Source organism: Gavia stellata, chromosome 1 (assembly GCF_030936135.1).
Source record: "Gavia stellata isolate bGavSte3 chromosome 1, bGavSte3.hap2, whole genome shotgun sequence".
NCBI classification, from domain to species: domain Eukaryota; kingdom Metazoa; phylum Chordata; class Aves; order Gaviiformes; family Gaviidae; genus Gavia; species Gavia stellata.
In genome coordinates this window covers 69,551,579-69,573,984 of record NC_082594.1, presented here as the reverse complement: position 1 = coordinate 69,573,984, position 22,406 = coordinate 69,551,579, and the positions used below count along the sequence as shown (strand labels likewise).

Here is a 22,406-nt window from a genome sequence, read left to right as displayed (position 1 = left end):
ACCCTTAAGCTGAAAACCACTCCTGGAATGGAAAACTGCAGTTAAATCTGAAAGGTTTCTTGGGAACTTTACTGCTAGCATTTAAACCTTGATTATAAACTTTTAAGAGGGACATTCACCTGCTTTTTGTATGTTCAGGAAAATGCAGACATGGAGATTCCTGAAAGGAAGCCTGTTTTCCAAATCTGAAGACATTGTCAAAAGATTTCAGGAAAATATTTCATGGTTATTTATGTGCTCCAGCTGCAGTTTGGAGAGACTAATTCTGATGTCATTCGTGAGGTTGATCCACCATCTTATTTTATTGCTGGTATACACAGGGGTTGAGAATTACAGTTTTTCCAAAATACACATTTTTCTACAAAACAAACATTTGCATAGACAAAATCAGCTTCTATAAATGAAGTTTCCAAAAGGCAGACTGACTTGCTATGTAGTTGCTAAAAGTACAGTCTGAGGACACAGCTATTTAAAATTAAGAAGAAACTTCTGAATAAAGTTGAACTGGAGCCTGTTGCATCCCAGGATAGTTCCTAACAGGATGTAAAGACAAATACCCCATCCTTGATTACGTTTGCTTAAAAAGGGAGAAGGCAGGAAGACTCTATTTCTTTCCATTTTGGAACAACAAAAAACTGGAACTTATAAAGTGAACTGTTATTCTTTGGCTAGTTGTTGTGTGGAGAGCTGAAAGTAGATATTAGGATTTCTTAATGTAGGGTTTGTTGATGCTTTAGCTTGAAAGACATGAGTGTACACTCAAGCAATATAAAATAAACTTTCTAGAAGTAGAAGGTCTCAGATGGCAGCCACTCTCTTCATCATAAATGTTAAGTTGTTATATTTGGCATTTATTAAGGTGTCTGTTTTGACTGAGATTCTGGAAATGCTTGTATAAAGACTACATCTTAAGTACACACACAGTCAGTCTCAGTATTCTGTAATAAATTCTTTTAATATATTATATAAGGTGTTTGTTTAACATAATTTGGCTCACAGCAGATTTCTCTATTGTCATCATAATTAATCCCCATTTGTTCATAAATAGGTGTTCACCTACTGTGTGTATGCATAAAATGCCCATTGACTAACAAATGGGAATACAGTAGTCACTAAGAGAAACAAAATTACCATTTAATAAAATCAAGTTAAGCCTTTTGTTTGCTTCAGAATTCTCAAAATTTCTGTTTAGAATGCCAGTAGGGGATTAATGAAAGTAATAGGTTAGGTCTTTTTACACTCCATGCATATTAAATTGGTTGAAGCAGTGACAAACCACTCTGTCCATGGAAAAAATTATCAGCAAGTAATAGCTCTTAAGGTAGCTTAACCAACAAAGAGCCATTCTTCTTGAGAGAAGATTTTAAACTCCGATTTTTTTTTTTTTGTAATTCTACTTTTCCATACTGTCTAATGGAAATATAAACGAGACCACTGCCAGAGGGGTTTATTTGGTTAGGCTGTGTTACTGTGAAAGCACAAGATTTCTATCTTAAGCTCTGCTACCCACTGTCCGAAGTTGGCTACGCTTGCCAGACCGCTACATCTGGAGGTTTTTGATGGCTAGCTTTTTCTGTTTTGTTTTTGAACAAATGGAAATAAACAGCTCTCACAAGTGTATATTTTTCACTTTATTAAATTATTTTTTGGTTCATTGGAGAGGGAGAGTAAGATGATGTTGAACAGAAATGCACATCGTTGGGCTTAACCTTGTAAGGTGCTTTGCCTTATGTTTTGCCAGAATGATTTGGAATATTGGTATAGCTACTTTATTTGTTGGAGGCAAATAATACTGACTAAATAGTGGTAGATATTGGTTAAGTAAAAGCAAATGATGTACCTCGTATTTAGTGAAAACAGTGGTAAACAATGAGTGTGAAATGAATGTCGTACGTTTTTCTAAATTGTTTTAGCAAACCCCTAGGTATCTAAGGAGAAGAAAGATGATGGCATTTAAGAGTCTTCTCTGAGCAATTAGTTCAAGTTCAGCAAAGACTGTAGTGATTCACAGTTTCCAAATGCAGTGATCAATGAAATGCTTATTTAGGCTATGTAAAATATCTTCTACTGCCACAACAAACATTGCTTTTAGATTTCAGGAAACTAAGTCTGTAGAAACTGGGATTCTAAATGTGTAAAACTTTGCTTTGTCCATTTGCTTTAAATAAAATTTCCATGCTTGGTCTGTCAGTAGGCACTGTTAACAAGCACTGATATTTTCAGAAAGATAAATTAAATGTTGTGACTTCCTCTAGAAGTCACAGCACTTGAAATTTTAGGGGAAAATCACTCTGCATAAAGGTGGTCTTTGCACTTGAGTAGTTCTGGTAAGTTATGATAAATGCACACCATTAAAAACTAAACTTTGCAGAAGAAAGTACACTCATTCTGATATGGTAGAGTACAGCCTTCAGAATGAGGTTTTACTTTTCCTGAGGAAATTACCTGCTTTTCTTTTCAGCACAGCACATATGCAGAACTCTTTCTTACTGATTTGGTTGCCTACTGTACAAAAGTTATGCTATTTTTCTCTACAAGGAAGTACCGAAGAAATGTTTTGATGATGCTTTTGTGGAAAAAAAATACATACGTGATCTCTCTTTTTGTTTTCAGAGAGCTATTGCCTATCTCTTTCCTTCTGGCTTATTCGACAAACAAGCCAGGCCCATGATGAAGGTAGGATTTTTTTGTTGCGTTTCTGAGTAACTGTAGCATGATATTTTAAGTAGCTTTTTCCTTTTGCTGATATTTGTTTGTTTATTTATTTACAGCATCCTACTGAAATTTTTCCAGAGCAGAGGAGTAAGTGTTGATAGACTTTTTTTTATTATTATTACTTTGAAGTATTAGAAGTTTTGCATATGTAGAATTCCTTATTTTCACAGATTTACATTCTCCCCATGTTCCTAATAACTGCTAAGACATGAGCAGTAAAAGCCTGATCTGATATTCTAGTTTTTAAGATAAAATATACTGCTGGATTCTGGAAGAGCAGTGGTCTTTTCAGACATCTTGTTAACTGACTATAGGTAAATGTTTTTCATTGTTGAAAAGTAAACAATAGGTAGGATGATGTGCAGAATCTGTTGAAGTCATGGGAAATTCAACAACTTTTGTTGAATTCAGCAGCTTTTTGTCAGGGCTGTTTATCACAGCTGTAAAATACTCATTAATACTATTTTAAACTGTAAGTTTTCCTGGTAACTTCATTGCTCTAAAAGGTTAGAAGTTACAGCTTTGAAATCACCAGTTGAGGGAATAGGGAGAGTGGAACCTCTCACAATCATGTCTCAGTTTCGACCTGAAAGTCCTGACTCTGCACTTATGTCCATACTGTCTTTGGTCTTGCTCCTTAGACACTGTATGAAGTCACAGTTGTCAGTGATATGCCGGTATGTTGGTCAGTGAGAACTTCAGCGAAATCGCCAAATTAATTTTACATAGAATAGTTAAAAGATATGTCAAAACCTGTTGTCCACTTTTGACTTGCGTTTAGTATGAACGAATAGCATGGGTGTGAAATTCTCCATTCACTGAGCTATCAAGTCCCAGATGGACACTTCTGATTATCAGCGAAATCTTACAATTTTCCTTCCTTCCTTTTCCTGTTTCTGGAATTAATTGATATTTGAGGTTTTTGGGGCTTTGTGTGTCTTTTAGAAAGCTGTCTAAATTATCTGAAATTTTGGAGTTTCAGCTTTCAAATGGTATCATGCATTATTTTCTAACTTCACAGTATTGTGAAGTAAAAAGTAGAAAGTGGAAAGGTAAGAGAGAGTTAATCATTGTGCAATTTTAAAATCCAAGGGCTGTTTTATGGCAGAACTAAGCTACTATTCTGTAAGCTTTCAGGACTAAAGAATTCTTTGAAATGCTAGCTGTGTCCTCAGGAGTGTAAGAACTAATTAGTAAAAATTTATATCTTTGTATTTATATCTAAAAATAACACTTCCAATAAGTATCGTTTTAAGGCAGCTTTGTCTTGTCTATGCATTATGTCTTTGATAACTTTGAAGTACAAAAATGTAAATTTATACTTCAGAATGTTCTGTGAACAGAAATTTCAACAAAATATGCTTTCACAGCTGCATACATGGAAATTCACACATTCCACTAGTAGTGTGTGTGGGTAAAAGCCCCCTGTATTCCTTCTGTTCTAGTAAGTTTTGCATCTTTCCATTCAACTTCTGCCATATTATGTCTTAACGTTCCAATGCAATACATACGGGCTTATCAGACAGGTTTTTGGAGTCTTACCTTTTCTATAGCTTATAGATAGCTTTGTTTGAAATTCACTGGATAAAATGGCTGGAAGTTTCTCTACAGTTCAATTTGTAAAAAGCTCTCAGGTTTTTATTTTTGTCACACGTCTTTATTTGGAAAAGATCTTTGTCATGTTATATTTAAATCTGATTTTTTTCTAAAGTTGAAATTTATTTGTCCTAAAGCACTGTTTTCCAGAGCTGTTAATCTTTCATATTTCGCAATCATTACGTAGACTTCAGTTGTCCCTTAATTTTTCGTCTTCCAATTCTAAAATAGATACTTCTATCTGTAATACCAACTATACAGTCTTTGAAAGTTTAAGATGTACATGAGGGATTCCATCATGTTAAATGTTATTTAGAAATATTATATTATATATTTTGTTATCATTGCAGATGGAGATTAGTTTCTAACAAGGTAGTCTAAATCATTAGATTTCCAGACAGGTTGAATACCTGTAAAATGTCTTTGTTCTCTGATATTTAAAAAGGTAATCAGTATTATGAAAGAGGTTTATAACTGCAATTAAATACAAAGGGGTTTTTTTAGTGAGTGTATATTGCTTTCTTGTCTAATCTTGCTTTTTATTAGAAATCCAGTGGGGAGAAGACGGCCGACCATTTCACTTTCTCTTTTATACTGGCAAGCAGTCATATTATTCATTAATGCATGTAAGTATGTTATAATCTGTAATAAATAATATTAGCTCCTGGTCAGGTACATGTTGTTCTAGAGATGCGTATCAGGAGCTCCTGAGTTTACTCATGTTTTCACAGTAGGCCATAATATCACCACTGAAGCTAAATGCAATGTATATTTTTATGTCACAATATCCATTATTAGGGGCATTTTTAGGTCACATTTAAGAGAACAGACTACATAATAGTTTGGGTTTAATTTTTGGTTTATTTTACAGTTTTTGCTGTGGACTGGGTTTGAATAGTCTGAACGCTTTCTTGTAGGCTGTGTCTGGTTAGTAGTGGAGAATGCATATACAACAAAAATGGCTAGTTCTAGGAAAATTCATTGTAGAATAAAAAATAGGGTTTTTTTTTCCCTTGAAGGGCAAAGCTATAGGAAATGTTATTTGTGCTGACATTTAGTGTGAAGAAAATTTGCATTTAAACTGCTTAATTGATTTTTTCTAAGAGTGTTCCATTCATGCAAACTTAAGGCTTTTTCTGATTAGTATGGTTCCAGGAGTAAAGGATCTACATCTGTTTACCTTTATGAAAAAAGCTGTAGCTAACAGAACATCACTAGACCCTGGGTCTTAAAATGGATTATGAACAGACGTTTCGTATCTATGACCATCAATGATGCAAACATTATCTACCTCTTTAGAAGAGTTTATGGAAAGATGGGCATGTTTCTTACATGTACCTATAGAAGACAAAAGCATTAATAATGTATGCAGAAATATTTAATTGGATAATAGTGTCAGATTTTGTTTCCTCATTAGATAGTGTTAAAAAGTTAGTTCTATAGTTAGTCTGTTGTCAGAAAAATCAATCTTATGTTATCAAATTCGGTGCACAGCTTTACTGAGTGTAGTGTTTTTATTAGAATTATCTGATATTTATTTGCGTTCTGCGTACCCAAAGGACAAAATCCCCACTTGTCAGGTACATTTATTTCTTTGGGAGAATAAAAAACACCCTCCCCCCTTTTTTTTTGTTATTGACCTTGGGCAAATGAGCTTCTTGCCCTGGCAGAAATGAAATGAATGATAAATGTAGAGTGTGTCTTTGCTGAGTAATGGAGCTGCAGCATAGGCTTTCCACAGAGGTTTTCTCCTGCGCAGCCTGAGGCAGCCCGAGGACCCCTGCTGTTCATTTAAATAGGTATGTCAAATCTGCCTCGAAACGCCGCTGGTTTGATCTGTGGTAATATTTGTGAAGGTTCCATATGGACTTGAGCCCCCTGCAGTGCTAAGAAATAATGTACAACGCTTCATGGTGCAGACGCAAATTTTCTCTGAAAAGGGATGCAATGCTGCGTTTTAGCTGTCGGAGAGGATGATGGAGCTGACGCGCTAGGCCTGTCAACTTGTTACACGGATGGGTTGCACGCAGCGAGGCTGTGGAAAATCTGTGCCTTTTAACTTTTCTACTTAATCACGGTTGTAGCATTGCCTTTAGACTGTATGCTACATTAATTCTCTTCCTGCCTTCTGCCTTTCATCCCAAGTTTCACGGAAAAAAGTAAAGCATGCAGGTCTTGTAGAGGAGCCTTATCAAACAGCTGTCATCTGACAAGCCATTTGCATTTGTTTTGGCTGAAACAGAGCAACCCAAGGGCAAGATGTTTTGTTGCATTCCATCATAATGAAGAAATTACAAATTTTACAAGCGGCACAAGTTTATTTTTAGCTCTTCCTAGAAGTTAGAAAGAGTATGCAAGCTTGCCTTGGAAATCTCTAAAAGAATAGTGTGCATCTTGTTTCTAACAACGTGGCAACCACCTTTAACCAAATCAGTTTGACAAATGCATTTTTCATTAGTATAGGATACTTGAGTGTTCTTCAACTGTTTCTGAATATTTTCTTTAAATAGGCTTCTATAAACCTAAATCCGTTAAGTGAGGTTTAAAGGGTTTTTTTATTCAGCCAAATGAAAGCCAAAATCTGCATGAAATTCCCAACATTGTTTTAACCTCTTATTAGACTACTGTGTATTTAAGAAAATGTATTTTTAAGTCTCAAAGCTAATTAATTTGGCTAGGAAAAAAAAGGGTTGTATGTTAATACAGTCTAGTGTAAGTAATAAATCCTATTTGAGGATGTCCTTTAAATTGCTACATTAAGTCTAATAAATCAGATAAACATAATATTTAGCTTAAACTTGTATGCTGTTAATTACTACATTGACTCATGTGGAACTTGAATTTTATTAATTGCTAGTGATATAACTGGTCACAGCATTATTTATTTAGTTAATGCTAATAAATAACATTATCCACTTACATGAGACTATACACAGTTTATTTTTAGCATTATAACTGCTAATATATATGTTGTTATGACTTGAATATTAAATGAACTTTCATAAAGGATATTTGCTTTTCACTCCATTGTTGTCTTTGTTCTGCCTGTTGAATAAAGTTTAGCTGTAGGGAAAAGGACAATTTTTTTTTCTTCGGATACACAAAAGAATGTTTTATTGCATGAAACACCATTTCACAAATGTTTGATAGTATATTTGATCATCACTTAACTTAAACGTTTTTTAGATTAAGGTCATATTTTTGTAATGTGCAGAACAATCAAGATGGTCTCTTCATAACATTTGGTCTAGCAAAATAGTAATTTCGTGTAATTGTTCTTCTCGTACTTCTTTAGAAGTATCAGAGGTTGTAGATCAGAGGTAAATGCTCTAACAATAGAGCATTTTAACTATTAAAACCAAAACCCGAAAAACCCCAAGGAACGCTGAAGTCAAAAACACATAAGAAGCAAAGAAAAATGCAAACTGTGATGTAAAATTATGTAGCCTCTGCAGCATATTTTAACCAAAATATTAATTTTTTACATAAAAATATCTTCTAGGGATCCACTTGCTGATTTCTTCCCTAAAAATTTTATGCGGGGTAGAATAAGAGTTTTATTTTTTTATTTTAAGAGAGCATCCTTCTAGAGATCTGAAATTTGGTCTCTCTATTAGAAATGGAAGCGTTTCAGTATGTAGCCAATCTTGTAAAATCAGCTATTTTGATTGTGTAATAGCTGAGTTAGAAGGCACACAGATGTGTACATTCATGAATTGGACTACTGAATCCTGAAGTGATTAGTAAAATCTTCACCTGCCAGCTTTGAAAAAGCAAGTGTGTCTTCAGAAGCTTTCTTTAGCCTTTGGGGAGTGAAGATTTGTTAGATAAATTACTGGGCATTACATGTGATTCCTGATTTTGCAAAGGCTCATCCACATACTTTACTTCTCATGTGAGTGGTTCTTTTAGTCTGTTGACTATATAGACTATATAGAGCTTAAATACATGCATTAATTTTTTTAATACTTAAGACCAAAATTTTATTTCATAACAGATGCAAGTCCACTTTCATTGCTAGAAATATACAGGAAATTATATTTCTCTAACACTTAGAATTATTTTAAAATACTACTTTTTAATGTCATTTGACTTCATCTCCTGGGTAAGGGTTCTTTGTATGAATGAATATGATTACTGTAATTTAACCAGAACAGTTTAAAGAGATCATTTTAATTCCTAGAAGTGCATGTTCTTAGAACTTAAACATGCTGTGGACTGTTGGTGTTCTTTGGGAATACCTAAGGAGGGTCTTCAGGAAAATCTTACTGTTCCAGCTGTTGTAAAGCTTTCTTTATAGTGGTAACAATTAATTTCTGAGGCTAAGAACTGGTGGGTGGCAACCCACACTTCATTTTATTTGCCTGTGTACATCAGTAGTTTCTGAATATGATGACAAAATCCTTGTGTCGTGTTACCTGAAAATACTTCAGTTGCTGATGAGAAGCAATTCTGACTGTAGTCAGTTTGTCCTAAGGTAACAGCTGTGGTTCCCTCCCCCTCAGAACTGTGATATAGTTGTGTTTTTGTTGGGCTCCTGGTTCATGTATTTTTTGCTGACCATTCCAATCGATAAATGTATATGCCAGAGTGTAGTGAAGATGATGGGTATTTGTGAGGAGGCAGACTGGAGAGTGCTTTTGCCGGGTAGGAAGGTGACACACTGCGCCTTACGAAGGCAAGAGGTCAGCCACGAGGCTAGCAGTAAAGTGAAAAACCTCCTTATACATTTGTAAGACCTAGTAACCCAGTACCTCTTCTGATCATCTAACACCAAAATATCATCTTGATGCCTGGTTTGACTTCTTCCAAACGCAGAAACTCACGGAGCTGACAGGAATCTCTAAGGCTGTTCCAACTGAGCTCTCCCTGGATAGCTGAGGGGCAGCCACAGCCCTCCTTCCGCCTTCTCTTCTCTCCCCTCCCTCAACAGGCCAGAGCAGAAGCTTCCATGCTGATTCTTTTTCATGTCTAACTACAGATGTGTAAAAATTGCTTGGTGTCAGGCACATGTCGTGCCCTCTAACCCAAACCATGTCTGTGCTTTTCCAGCATAGTCAATAATTTTTGCAGCCTAGTAGTCAGCTCTGAATGGAGCCGTTAAGATTATTAGAGTGATGTAACATGAATCTTGCCCAAAGTAGTGCTACCATATCTTGTTATCTACAGATATATTTGTGAGGTTTGGAAATATTTGAAAACATGCTTTGTTGTGCTCTTTTATGTAATGTTTCCTGTGTTTGAAGATAAACAGACTTCTTTTAAGTTGAAAAATTTTCCTAGTTCCTATCTCATACAGTTATCTCTTACCAAAAACAAAGGATTTCTGAAAGGCATACTACTATAATATGTGAGTTCTTATGCTGTCTCAAAGCAAAGTGGACAATTTTGTACTTCAGGATTTTATATGGTGGAGTTATTCCAAAAATACTTTTGTTCCACTGTGCTGTTTAAAAAAAAAAAAAAAAAAAAAACCAAAAACCAATGACCTGCATCAAAGACTTCAGTGAATTGTCCCTATTTAAATCCTCTGAGTGCAGCTCAGATAAAAATCTGTTCTTAGTTTGTGCACCTTAAGTACAAATATTTTTAGTATATGTGTGGGTGTATTTTTCTATTAGTGAATAAATCAGTTTGAACAGTAGGTGTTTATAACTAAGCAAGGTTTTTCGTTTGTTTTTTTTAAAATGTAAACTGTTGAAGAAATTTCATTGCATCCTGTTGCAAATCCCAGTATTATGTTAAGAACTAGTATTTCATTGTTTTATTTCTGACAGTACAGAGCTGTCTCACATTTCTTCTTTTACTGTTTTTTGTAAGTAATACAAAGAAAAAACCCAACCGTTGTTCCTTGTTCCCACTGATTCTCACACTGTAGTTTCTCTCTAGTATTTGCTAAAACTCATTATTATTAATAAGGTATTTGAAAGTGATTATAAGCATTCTATTTTCACTTCTTAATGAAAGTAAATTATTTGACATATAAGTACTTTTGTAGTACAATTCTGTTTTGTTTCAATATTATTTATAATTATTTCTCTAAATATTCCTATTTAACTTGTGATTTGAATCACTGTTGTAATTCAGAGTATTAGATATTATATTTTAGAACCAAATAGTCTGAAATTTTCTGAACTGAAAAAAAACCCTGAAAACAATTTATTAAAAGCGTGTTTCTTCTGTAATATTTTCAGTGTGACTTTTTGGAATGTTTTTTTCTTTTGTTTTTCTGAAGTGGTAAATCACTGTCACAGCATTGTTTGAAAATAATAGCATAGCCAAGAATTTTGAGAAAACTGCTTAAAAAAATACTGAAAATTCAGAGTCAATATATCTGTAACATTTGAAAGAACATAAATTCTGATTATGGTAAATGTACAACTTTATGTGTGTCCCTAAAGATATGCCTGGGTAAGAAGGAGTTCTGACTGATACAGACCACCAGGAAAGCTTGACACTCTAAAAGTACAAAAATCTAACTCAATGAAATTATTTACAATCTTAAACCTTGTCTGGATTGTGGGGAAGTCAAACTAAAATGTGGATGCACTGGTAAAATTATTGTGTAGAATGTTTTGGAGTTACATCCATTACACAAATGTATGTAGTTGAGAATTATTTTCTTAACAAGCGTATGTAAGAAGGCAACAAACACCGTTGAAGAAAAATAGCAGAATTCAAAATTAAATACTTTGAACTGCATATGATAATATTATATAGACTATCTAAACATTTGTTGGTTTAGATTTAACTTGCTATGTAATTTTTTTTTGTTAGAGCTCTGCTTGTTTTCTGATCTCTTCTGAATTTTAAGTGGTTGGAGAGCAAATCCATATAAACGTGTTTTAAATAACAAAATTTAAATATTACTGGAAAAATGCATTTAAATACTTTTTCCATATACATTTTAGGAAACATATGAAAAATTGCTAAATGTTGAGAAATATCAAGACCAACTGACAGCTCAAGACTTTTCTCCTCATAAGGAAAAAAGGTAAGCTTCTGATGAGAATGAATATTGATACTAGTTTTCTTAAAATGCTTCAGTATGTTGTTTTGGCACTTCTTGTAGTTCCCCACCCTGCCGGCCTTTTATTCCACAAACATATTTTCAGACTTTTTCCCTATTCCTTGTCTAATATTTGTATGGTAATTTCAGGTTGAAAAGTCTTATCTGTAGTATGTATGTGTGGAGTGCTCACTTCTCACTGATAAAATAGGGAAATGCCACCTATTTCTTTTGGTCTTTAATCTCTCCCTGCTCTTTTCAATATTCTCTCCTATAAAAAAACTCTAAAGTGTGATTTTGGAAATAAGTGGAGAATATCCAGGATTCTGTGTTTCTGTATATGAATTTTTCTAATTGTTTCTTTATTAAAGGTTTTTGAAAAAGGAGGTAAACTATAAGAAAACAAGGCACTTTAAAATACCAAATAAGTTGCGTATCTGTTGGAAAAATCCTAAGGCCTAAAGCTCAGCTCTTTAGTAGTCTTTCATTAATTACAGTTCTTGAATATTTTTACTTACCAATATTTAACTTGAAGAGTATCGAAATACTTAATTTCTCTATTTTTCTTCTAATGGCTTTGAACAGCTAAATCATCAAAAACTATAGTAATTTTAGAAAAGTTTATTTGGTTGGATTTGTTTAATAATCACCATTATTAGTAATTGAATTTAGTTTCTCTTCTTTTTCCTCTTTAACTTCTCTGGTATGCACAGAAAGCTCTTCAGCTAGTTAGCCACTGGACAGAAGATACATGTCAACCAGAAGAAGCTATGGAAGATGTTACAGTTGTTAGTTTCTTAGTGCATCAGTCAGGATTGTTTCTGAAATGGGTATATGCTTTAAGAGCTGTTTGCTTCTTTTAGGCTGTATTCTTGATATTGTATTTTGAGATTTTTGCAAGGATTTTATGATATATTATAATATTAAATTAAGGAAGTCTTTAAAAGACAAGGATACAAGTAGGAAGTTTTGATTTTGGCATTTACTGCTTTTCTGTATAGTTACTTTTTCACTGTCCAAGTTGTTTTTATCTTTGTTCTTGCTGTGTATTTTCTAGCCAGATTTATGTGCTGCTCCAGTTGCACATCATGTTGGTTTGTCATTTCTTAATTGCAGCCACTTGTTACTTATGTTAGGAAGAGAAAGGATTAATTTGCTGAGAAGATTTCAATTTCTTAAATAACAGAAGTTCATGTTTCTTCATGATATAAATACTGTCCTATGACCCACAGAATGTTTTATCATAGATTCATCTTAGCTTCTGAGCAGACAAGAGAAGAAATGAATTTAGTTTTTTGGTGTATGCTGCTGAAAAATAACCCGACTCCTTACAGAGCTCAGCTAGTGGATTTACTGATGTGAAAAATGACCTAAAGCTAGTTAGAGTTGAAAAGGGTTTTCCCTGGTAGGTTTGTAAAAGCTCAGAGAATTTAAAGGATTTTTGAGACTTATTTTCCACACTGGATATGGTACTTCCTCTGAGATTAGCCTGGGTAATTTATCTCCGAAGTGTAGGTAGAGGGTGAGTGGGAAGGGCTGGTTTCTGCCTGATACCGTGTGCACCCCGCCACCACCTGCCCCACCGCCCCCCCCAATAATCTCTTGTGGACAAAGGACAAATTCTGTAATACTAACTGTAGGGTTAGGACCTGATCTTGGAACTACTTTAAGTTTATGGGTTTTCACATGTAAAAAATTTCATTGACTTCACTGGAAATAGCAATATGTAAATGTAAGTATCTAGTAGAGTCTGTCAGGATTGGAAACTTCTTAGAATCACTGTTAAAACCAGCATTGTTTCTAAATAAACGTTTCTCATGCCCTGACTCAGAAAAGCATTAAGATACATACTTAAGAAGAAGTACTACTTAAAATCACCTTCAGAACGAGTGCTTTTCTGAATCACAGCTTCCTTAATGCTGCTGCAAATATTCATTAAAATTGTTTCTAAAAAACCTGAAGAGGTAAGAAACTAGTTACAGCTTTGCCTTAAATTTACCTGATAATGTTGGCATGTGTATTTATGGTGGCATTCTGTTTAGTTGGTCACTTTGTATCATACATATTTCATAAACACTTCAAGCATTGTTTTTTCTTCATGTTAGCATCTCCGTATGATGCTGTTTTCTTAGAAATTTGTGCTTTTGCTATCATCAGTGCGGTTTCTGTGCTGAGCAGGTCAAGATTACACAGTAGATAGAATACAGTGTGTCATTGCTGCATTAGTACTTTGACTATGCTTAGTGCTAGTGGAGTTTTTGTATTGATCAGAAAAGTAAAGACCAGAAGCAAAATTCCATTACTTCAGAATTTGATTTTAACGTTCTGCCTTTGATTTTGTTCTTTGCTGCTTGTAAACCAAACTTTTCCTAGCAGCAGGCTTTTAAAACTAAGTCCTAAGTTGTGGGGAAAATCGCTTACTATTACAATATTACTCTAGCTCAATTTTGGACTTCAGTAATATGAATAATGCATAACTGATACTCATAGTTTTCATGTGGTTAATTGAATACATGAAGTAACCATCCCTTTCAAAAGATCTTTTAAAATCAACGTAGGCCTTCTCATGTTTACTATAGGAATGTGATCTGTATTCATTTATAATGGAAAATGTATTTCTGAACGAAGACTGACTGTATGTGTGGTCCTTTGCGATGTAACTCTAATTGCATGGTTAATTAAAGGGAGAATATATGTGATATTTTAAACAGAAACCTGGCTGGCAGCAGATGGCTGACTAAGATTGAATTGGAAGAAATGTTGTTAGAAAAACTGTCAGATAATGATGTAAGTAATTAATCTTTCTAATCTTAAGGAGGCTTGTGTCTTAAAAATATGGACTCTGGGTGCATTTTTGGGTACTGAAAAGATACTACGTAGAAGCAGGTGCTCTTCAAAAGAATTTTCTTTCTTCTCATGAAGTCTATATATGCTCACAGCACTATCACATTCATGTTGTCTTGAAAAGTGCCCCGTGTCACTTTTTTCTTTATACAGCACATTACAGAACTATTAAGGGTTTTCCATTGTTACTATCATAGTTTAATTTTTCTCCTGGTAACACTGAGGCCTAGAGCACTTGTTCCTTGTCATCTAATTATGTAGTCAGGAATGGAGTATAGTAACACTTTATAATAGAAATAAATAGTCGTTTATTCTAGTTACAGATGAAAAACAGACAGGGCTAGAACCTCTGTTGCTTATTGTAGAGAAGGGGTAAATGTTCAAGGTGGGAAGCATGATGGATTTGTGTAATAGTAAATGTGCACAGTTTCTGATTATTTAATCTTAACAAGGACATTATAATGACAGAAAAATCACAGAGAAAGCTGATCAGAAATAAGGAGTCCTTTTTCTCAGTGATTGGCTACAGAATCAAATATCAGAAGCAAGATACAAAGCTACACAGATCTGTGGTCTGATACAGATATCTCTGGTTATATTCTCCTTGATATGAATATGGTGGAAGAGAGGAGGGTTTTGCAGTTTCCCCAGTATCTGCAAACTGTATCACTGTCTAGATTTGGAGTCCTTTACATGTATTTCTGGGAATAAGACTATTCATCCTGATAGTCGTACACTTTTTTTCTCACTCAGAGCTTTTTCCTATAGTCCCCTAAATAGCATTAGATTTTCTAACAGCAGGTTCAGTCTGTGTGGCCAGCTTCAGTTTACTTTTGGAAGTTTAAGCTTGAATATGATAGTACCAGAGAATATAACACTGTTTGTCTGAGTATCCCAAGTATTTTCTCACCTAGAAACAGTATTCTTCAGTCTCTTTTGTCCTGTGGACAGCATCACTGCAAAAATAGCATAGCAGCAGCAGCAAACATGCCCTTTGCTCACTTGTCATCCAGAACAGTAACATGTGATGGCTTTCTTGTCTATGGGCGATGTGAAAAGGTCTCGAGCAGATTGTGGTCCATAAGCGTAAGTCAGAAATCACTGTTGTAAATTCTCTATCCTGGTATACCCAGGAGACTTTCTCTATCTTGCTTGCAGTAGAAGCAGTTACGACTTCAGTGTTTTCAGTAGCTCCTGCATTCGGCATGGCTGTTTTTCCTCTCATAGTGCCAGGAACTGGTCTAGTTGTACAGTCAGTTTGGTGTTCTTCACTGCTTGGTTTTTGTACACTCTACAGCTGTAAAAGTAGACTGCAGTGAACTTAAAAAACCCCACAACCAAACCACCAAACAACAAAAAAATAACCCCACCAACCCCCCCCACCCCCGCCTCAAACAAACCCCCAAAACTTTTACATACTGGCCTCTCGCATGTAAAACCACAAAGCCTCAGCCTATAGGAACAAACATTGTTTAAATGTATTTGAAATGTCTCTGTATGAGCTACCAGTCTTACCTGCTCAAATTCTTACATTTTGCCATTGCAATAAAATTTTCCGTGGTGTTTGGATTATTAAATGAAATCAGAGCTATTGATATTTTTTTTTACCTTTGCACTCTGCAAGTGAAAACTGTTGGAAGCTTTCTTCATCTATAGCCTCTATAATTTTTAAAACTTTGTATTTTTATATTTCTGCTCTTCAAAGGCTTTACCACACGTCTGTGTCATATCATTAGTCAGAAGTGGCTTTCTAAGTGATGTCAGAGTTCCAGGGGCTATTGCTAGGTTACAAGAAAAGTATTAATTTTGTGCAGAAGACTCTAGTAACAGAGAGAAGAAAAATACTTTTAATAACAGCTTGTAAGTAAAGAAAACTTCAAAAATAAGGTTATGATATCTATATGAAGAATCCATTTTAGATGATAGCATACCTTTATATCCAGTGACCAGCTGTCTAGTGCTCCTGCCAGTAACACTTTGTAACAGGACATCCCAGCTTTTAGCACAAATGGGTTAACACAGTGGTGTTTACTCTTTAATCACATGTTGAAGAACTTTGAAGGGGGGGTGTAAGGGGGAAGGAGAACCACACAGTAGCAAAGGATAATTTATTTCAAGAGGTTGCCCTTTAAGTCAAGTATCTCTTGAATTTTTAAATAGCTTGATTGTTCGGTTTTAAAGGAAATCATAAACATTAAAGTAACTCAGCTTGAACAGCCAAAGATAGATAGAGAGGTATTTCCTGTATATATTATGAAATATAATCATTTAAGAGGTTCAGTTTAGTGAAATAAAATTATTTCCAAGTCAATGAACATGCTGACTTACTGAAAATGAGGTGAAAATTTTTTCCTTCTGCCATTTTAATAAAACAATAATAAAAGAATGAAGACCCTCCCCCACAATGTTTTCTTTTTAAAAGTGAGGTGAACTTCATTCTAATACAGTAATCCTGTATTACAAAGGGGTTGGTTGTGCTTTGAATTAAAGTTTCATTGTTGCCTGAAGAAAGAACTAGGTATCTTTAGTCACACAGAAAATGATGCATCTGCACGCTGTTCTTAAATCAGCATGTAGGTGCAAAAGTGTCATCTTGTCAGAAATCATCAATAAAAGTGAAGTAGGAAAGATCAATTATACAAAAATAGAAAGTTTTAGCAAATGCAATTACACTTGCATCCTTTAATGAAGTCTTGTTGTCTACAGTATTCAAGATTTATTCAACTCTTAGAAAAATTGATGACGTTGTCATGTGGTGACATCCAGGACAAGTATATACAAAAGTTTTCCAAAGAAGTTCCTGCGCAGTTACAAAAGGTAGCTATTGAGCCCTTGCAGTATGACGAGCGAGGAGTGGCCTTCAGCACTGGCAAAGGTAATAATTTCAGGTTGGTTGGTAACGATGCAGAATTTTTTCCTTTTTACACTACTTTCTTTATAGTATGTACAACACTGCTGAATGTGTCACTACTACATTTTATATGCTTAGGTGTATATTGCATGTATAATTGGTAATTATGTTATGGCATACTAAGTTATGGCATGGCCTGGTAACAAAGTGGAAGTTTTTGGCACAGAGTCTTATCACCTGTTAGTTTTTATCTGTGTTTCTATACAGTAGTACCTCTGTAGAGAGGACCCTGTTGTGCTACATGTTGTAGGATACAAAAGGACTTTAACTGCTGGCAAGAGTTGACTGTTGAACGTAAATGGCGGAGGACTGGGGGAGCTCAAACACATACGGAGAATTCATTGGATGTAACAGTGTTGTTGCTTAGTATAGAAGTGGCATGCTTAGACCACTAAGTAACCTTTATAATGACTTTTGTAGGCAGTTGAGCAAAGGAGAATTTTGAAGATGCAAAGAATAAATAGCAAGGCATTTGGATATTTGCCAAACAGCCTGGGAAAATGCAAAGAGTGAATTCCTAAATTTTTCAAACAAGTGGACAAACCACAGCTAGCATTATGGGACAGAGACAGGAATCAGTCACTGGTACTGAGACAGAGGGGATGTTATTGAAAAGCCATGAAGGTCTCTGTATCTTCTCAACACAGACTGCATGCACTTTCAGTGGAGGGACACACAGTGGAAGAATGATATGATATATGATATGAGTGATTGCCTAGAAAAAATAATGTAGCAACAACATGGGTAGGAAATTCTGACGACTTTCTGGATAAAGCATATGCGCATGCGCATGCTTTATATCTTTGCTGTACATTTAAGAGGAATCTTAATCAGAGATGATGTGTATTTTTAAGCAGCAGGCAGCAGATGATAATAAGAGCAAAGGTCGCAGAGAATTTGAGGGGCAAAATGGCTAGAGAGCTCTGTTCTAGCTGGATTAGCTTCAAGATGGTGTGACAAGAAGATGTGAGAGTGCCAAACTGGAATTTAATCCACACTTGTTTTCAGTAGTGTCCTCAGAACAGTAGTTATTGAAGTTTGATAAACATGCAACCCATGTTATTTAAGAAAAGCCATCAGATTTTCTAAGTTTAAGATCAATCTTGCTTGTGTCCCATCACCCCTGTAAATTAAGGAAAATGTCTCATTTGTTTTGTAATTCCTTTATCAGAATGTTTGCTTCTTCTGTGCTACAGAAGATTGGTCTTAGGCTTTAGCACAGAGAGTTTGTCATGGTTTAAGATGAGGCTAATGCACTTAAAGAGAACTAACTGTAAATAGTTATTTCTGAGGAAACTATGCTAAATGATGCATAGACATTGCTTATACCAGTGTAATTAAAGTGTTAACCTTTTCCATGTGAATATTCTTAAACGTCTGTACCTTTGTATGATTTTATAAAGTATTTTAATATTACTAGAAATGGTACTTACGGTAAACGTAGGTGTTCAACAAACTATTTTCTTATACTGTGACATCACCAGGTCAAGAAAGTGTCCTGATCTACTGAAGTTATGAGAGGTAGAGTGTTACCTCTACCTCTTCCCAACACAGACTTCCCCACCCCTCCCTTAATAGACATTGATTAAAATACATTGAAAGCTAGTTGTTCATTGTTTGTATTCATTTCCTTCTCTTAATTTCTTTTGTTACCTCAGCCTCCAAAAAGAAACAGCTGGTACTGTATGCAAGTGTTGATATTTGCGTAACTACTTAGGCACTTGAAGTTCTGTAGAATACTGAAGCCTCGTAACAGATTGGTTTTAATTCCTTTAAGGTGCAAGAAAAACTGCAAGAGCTACTGCAGTAGTTTATGACAATGGGACTGGAAGAATTACAGTGAATGGAATAGACGTTTTACATTACTTCCCAGTGCTGCAGGACAGGTGAGCTCTATGAAATGCAGTATTCTTACTGTACTTAAATTATTCCACCAAAAGTCATGCCATGCAATTATATTTTGGTGCTGTGTTCCACAGAGTTGATGCTATGTTCTTGTTTCTGTATAACTATTTGTTTTATGAAAATTGGTCTTGCTTTTCCTCCTAGTTTTCAGGAGTCAGTAGTATAAGAACTGATAGTTAAGCCTTGCTCTGTGTTTCTTGTCTCTGTCTTTCTGAAGACATGCAAAAACTAAGAGCATGGACTATTTGGATAGTTCAAATCTTGGTCCACTTAAAAATGGCTTGCAGTTTATTTTAAAAATAAATAAATAATAAACAGTGTCTTTAAGTGTTTCCTGAGAGATTTACAGATTGTATGCATGTGTAATCACTCTGGCATACAGTAACATAGTGTAAGGAAACAAGGTGAGACACTTCATGTAAAGCTTCAGATTTTGGAGGATATGCACAGTCTGATACAGAGAAGACTTCTTATAAGGCTGACATAAGAAGGTTTCTATCCCTTATGTGACTTTTATTTTATATTGTGGTTTCTGAGCTCAAGAATAGAATGAGAGATTGCTCTGTTTGATTATCCAGAGCTGACAGATCTTGGCATCTATAGTTAGTGAAACAAAAGTAATTGTAAAACTGAACTTAAAGTACTTACCATTGGCAGTTTGAATATGCTCCAGGCTGCTAATTTCCCATTTATTTAGTTGGTATCAGTAGGAGATTAGAGATGTGCATGCCTTTCTGGATCTCTGCCTGAAAGTTAACTATGTTTTATATGTACTATGATAAGAAATGTACATAGCATGTAATTTTGTATACATGTATGTATTTAATTTTTGTTATTATGATTATTATTTTTTTATTTTTAGGGAACAGTTGTTGTTCCCTTTCCAGTTTCTCAACAGAATTGGAAAACATGATATGGTTTGCACAGTCTCTGGTGGAGGAAGATCTGCACAAGCTGGAGCAATACGTTTAGCCTCTGCAAAAGCCTTAAGGAGTTTCGTGACAGAAAAGGAGGTGGAATTCATGAGGCAAGGTAGGAATTGAAATTATTTCAGTGTTTCTTAATGTGTTTCTGGTAATTAGCAGAATTAATACAAGGATCATTAAGGACCGGATAGTGCAAATTTGAGTAAATAATCCCAGTGAAACCTTGTATATTGTATGAAAGGGATCTGCATTTTTTTATAAATTGTTTTCACTTGTTTCCTAGCATCCTTTGTGTACATTTTGGATGACTTCCTGAGCATTTTTCCATCTGTTCATGACCTCTCTTAGGTCTATTAACCAGCTTATATTGCCTCAACGTAGAATCACAAAACATGAATGTATATTCACTAACAAATAAATCTGGATCAGGCATTAGTGAGCTGTAAGGTACTAAGATTGTATTTTGTTTTACTTGGTTAGTCACATCTTGTTCATATTTAAAAGTTTTATTCTCGAACTTAAACCCTAGAGGGTTAGCTTTGAAGGGATAGTAATGAGCTTAAACATACTATGTGCAACTAGCCATACTGAAGGAGCTTCTTTCCTCTCTTGCTTTATTTAGAATTTACAAGTTACCCAGATAAGATAGAACTTATGTGGATAACAGCAGTATTTGATGCTTTTCAGTGATTAGATGCCATGCTGTTTCAGCAAATACAGAATTATGAACAGTGAGCTTTTAACTGTGTTCTTTCTGTACTAGTAGGGAGAATACCTGCGTGTATTACTGGCACAACAGCTATGTTTTTTTTCACTCTGTTGCCATCTGTTGAAGTAGAGCTATCTTCATGTTAGTATCTTTGCAACAAGTTTCTTTGATTATAGTTTTTCACTACTGACAAGTATGACTTGCTAGGAATACCCCTGTAAACTGACATTGTAATGAGTTGGGTATCTGCAATGAGATCAGCATAATTTTGAACATGTTTTGGATATTGCTAAATATACTTTGGAAACACTAAGTGTACTTTAAAGCAGTGGTCTCCAAAGTGGGTTGCGTCCACCTCGGTGTTGCGCAAGATGATCCATTGGGGTGCATGAAGAAAACCTTAGAATTTCAGTAGTGTATATAAATTATAATGTAATAAATACACAGATACTGGGGGTGCCTGCTTAAAAATACTGGTAGGAGTGCACAATCAAAGTGTGGAGACCACTGGTCTAAAGGCTTAAGCAATATAGATATAAAACAGTGTGGGATTTTTTTTAGTGGTTTGTAAAGTAAAATGTGAAGAAAGTTCAGTTACTAAAGAAAAGTTTAAACATTAGAGTAACTGATGAAATTCCTTTCAGTGTGTTTTATACTGAACCCTTATCCTTCTAGATGTCACAGTTCATATGCAAAGTTACTGGCTGCCTTGAATCCCCCACATGTAGTATATCTGTAATATTAACTAATAACAGTAAACAAATGGGTGCTTTTCTGTGTTTTGTAGCTGGACTACTGACACTTGACCCACGTGTGAAGGAACGAAAAAAGCCTGGTCAAGAGGGAGCCAGACGGAAATTCACCTGGAAAAAGCGCTAAGTCTGAGTATTTAAAGAACAACAGAATGCTGCCAGAATTTTAAAATATAGTGAATTATGATTTAAAACTGTTGTATAAATATATTTAGTAATAAAGACTTTTTTCATTATAACTATGTTTTCTCTGTTCAAAAAGCAACAAACAACTTCCTTTAAATAAATCTAAAAACTGTGGAAAATTGTGGTGTGATTTGCCAAAATGCTAAATCTAAAACACTAGCTTGAGTGCCAGCTTTGCATCTTAGCTCCACTGAAGTCAATAATGATTTATGAAACTGTTGGTGGATTATAACTTTCAAAAATCAGTCTATTTGTTTAGCGACTTGGCTGTCTAAATTCTGGAATTAGGCAGCACCTAAAAAGGTATTTGGACAACTTTGACATGCCTCCCTTTTTGCCTCACAGGTATCGGAGGATAAGTGACAACTTTCAACTCTGCCATAGCTTAAGTGGGGAAACTAGCGAGAATGGTATTGACAATTGAGGCGATGTTGAGAGAGGAACAGTCACAGAGGATAACCTTTGCATGTGGAATCTGTTGTCTCCAGGATGCCTCCTTAGGTTAAGTAGGGAGTGATTCAGAGCAAGTACCTAAATTTAGGTGCTCTGAATCACCCTCTGGAGGAGTCAGTTTTTCTCTTCTTCCCCCAGTGCAGAAAGAGCTGGAGGGATTAGACTGAACTTAATCTTTTAGAATACTCTTCTCCACCCCTTAAATCTCAAGGGGCCTGATCAAGGAGGTGTGTTCGGAATATGGCTAATGCACAAAGATAGCATTGGACTCTTTGCCAAATACAGTCATAACTTCTCTTTTTTTAAATCAGAAGCAGGAGGTGATGACAGTGCTGCCCACCTCCTGTCTATAATTGTAGCCTTCCAAAATAGATTAGTGGTTACAGCACTCACCTAAAAG

At 35.1% G+C, this 22,406-nt stretch overlaps 1 protein-coding gene across 1 annotated transcript in view; it reads left to right on the top strand.

The window, feature by feature from the left end:
- MRPS9 (mitochondrial ribosomal protein S9) overlaps window positions 1–21,664 on the top strand; it is a 38,494-nt gene extending 16,830 nt beyond the window's left edge. Inside the window, exons 3-11 of the mRNA XM_059822643.1 lie at window positions 2,614–2,676; window positions 2,772–2,802; window positions 4,858–4,937; window positions 11,223–11,305; window positions 14,032–14,107; window positions 16,871–17,039; window positions 18,853–18,961; window positions 19,843–20,012; window positions 21,403–21,664. Coding sequence (XP_059678626.1) covers window positions 2,614–2,676; window positions 2,772–2,802; window positions 4,858–4,937; window positions 11,223–11,305; window positions 14,032–14,107; window positions 16,871–17,039; window positions 18,853–18,961; window positions 19,843–20,012; window positions 21,403–21,494 — 873 coding nt within the window. The 3' untranslated portion in view covers window positions 21,495–21,664. The remainder of the gene's footprint in view (window positions 1–2,613; window positions 2,677–2,771; window positions 2,803–4,857; window positions 4,938–11,222; window positions 11,306–14,031; window positions 14,108–16,870; window positions 17,040–18,852; window positions 18,962–19,842; window positions 20,013–21,402) is intronic.
- Window positions 21,665–22,406: the final 742 nt, after the last annotated feature.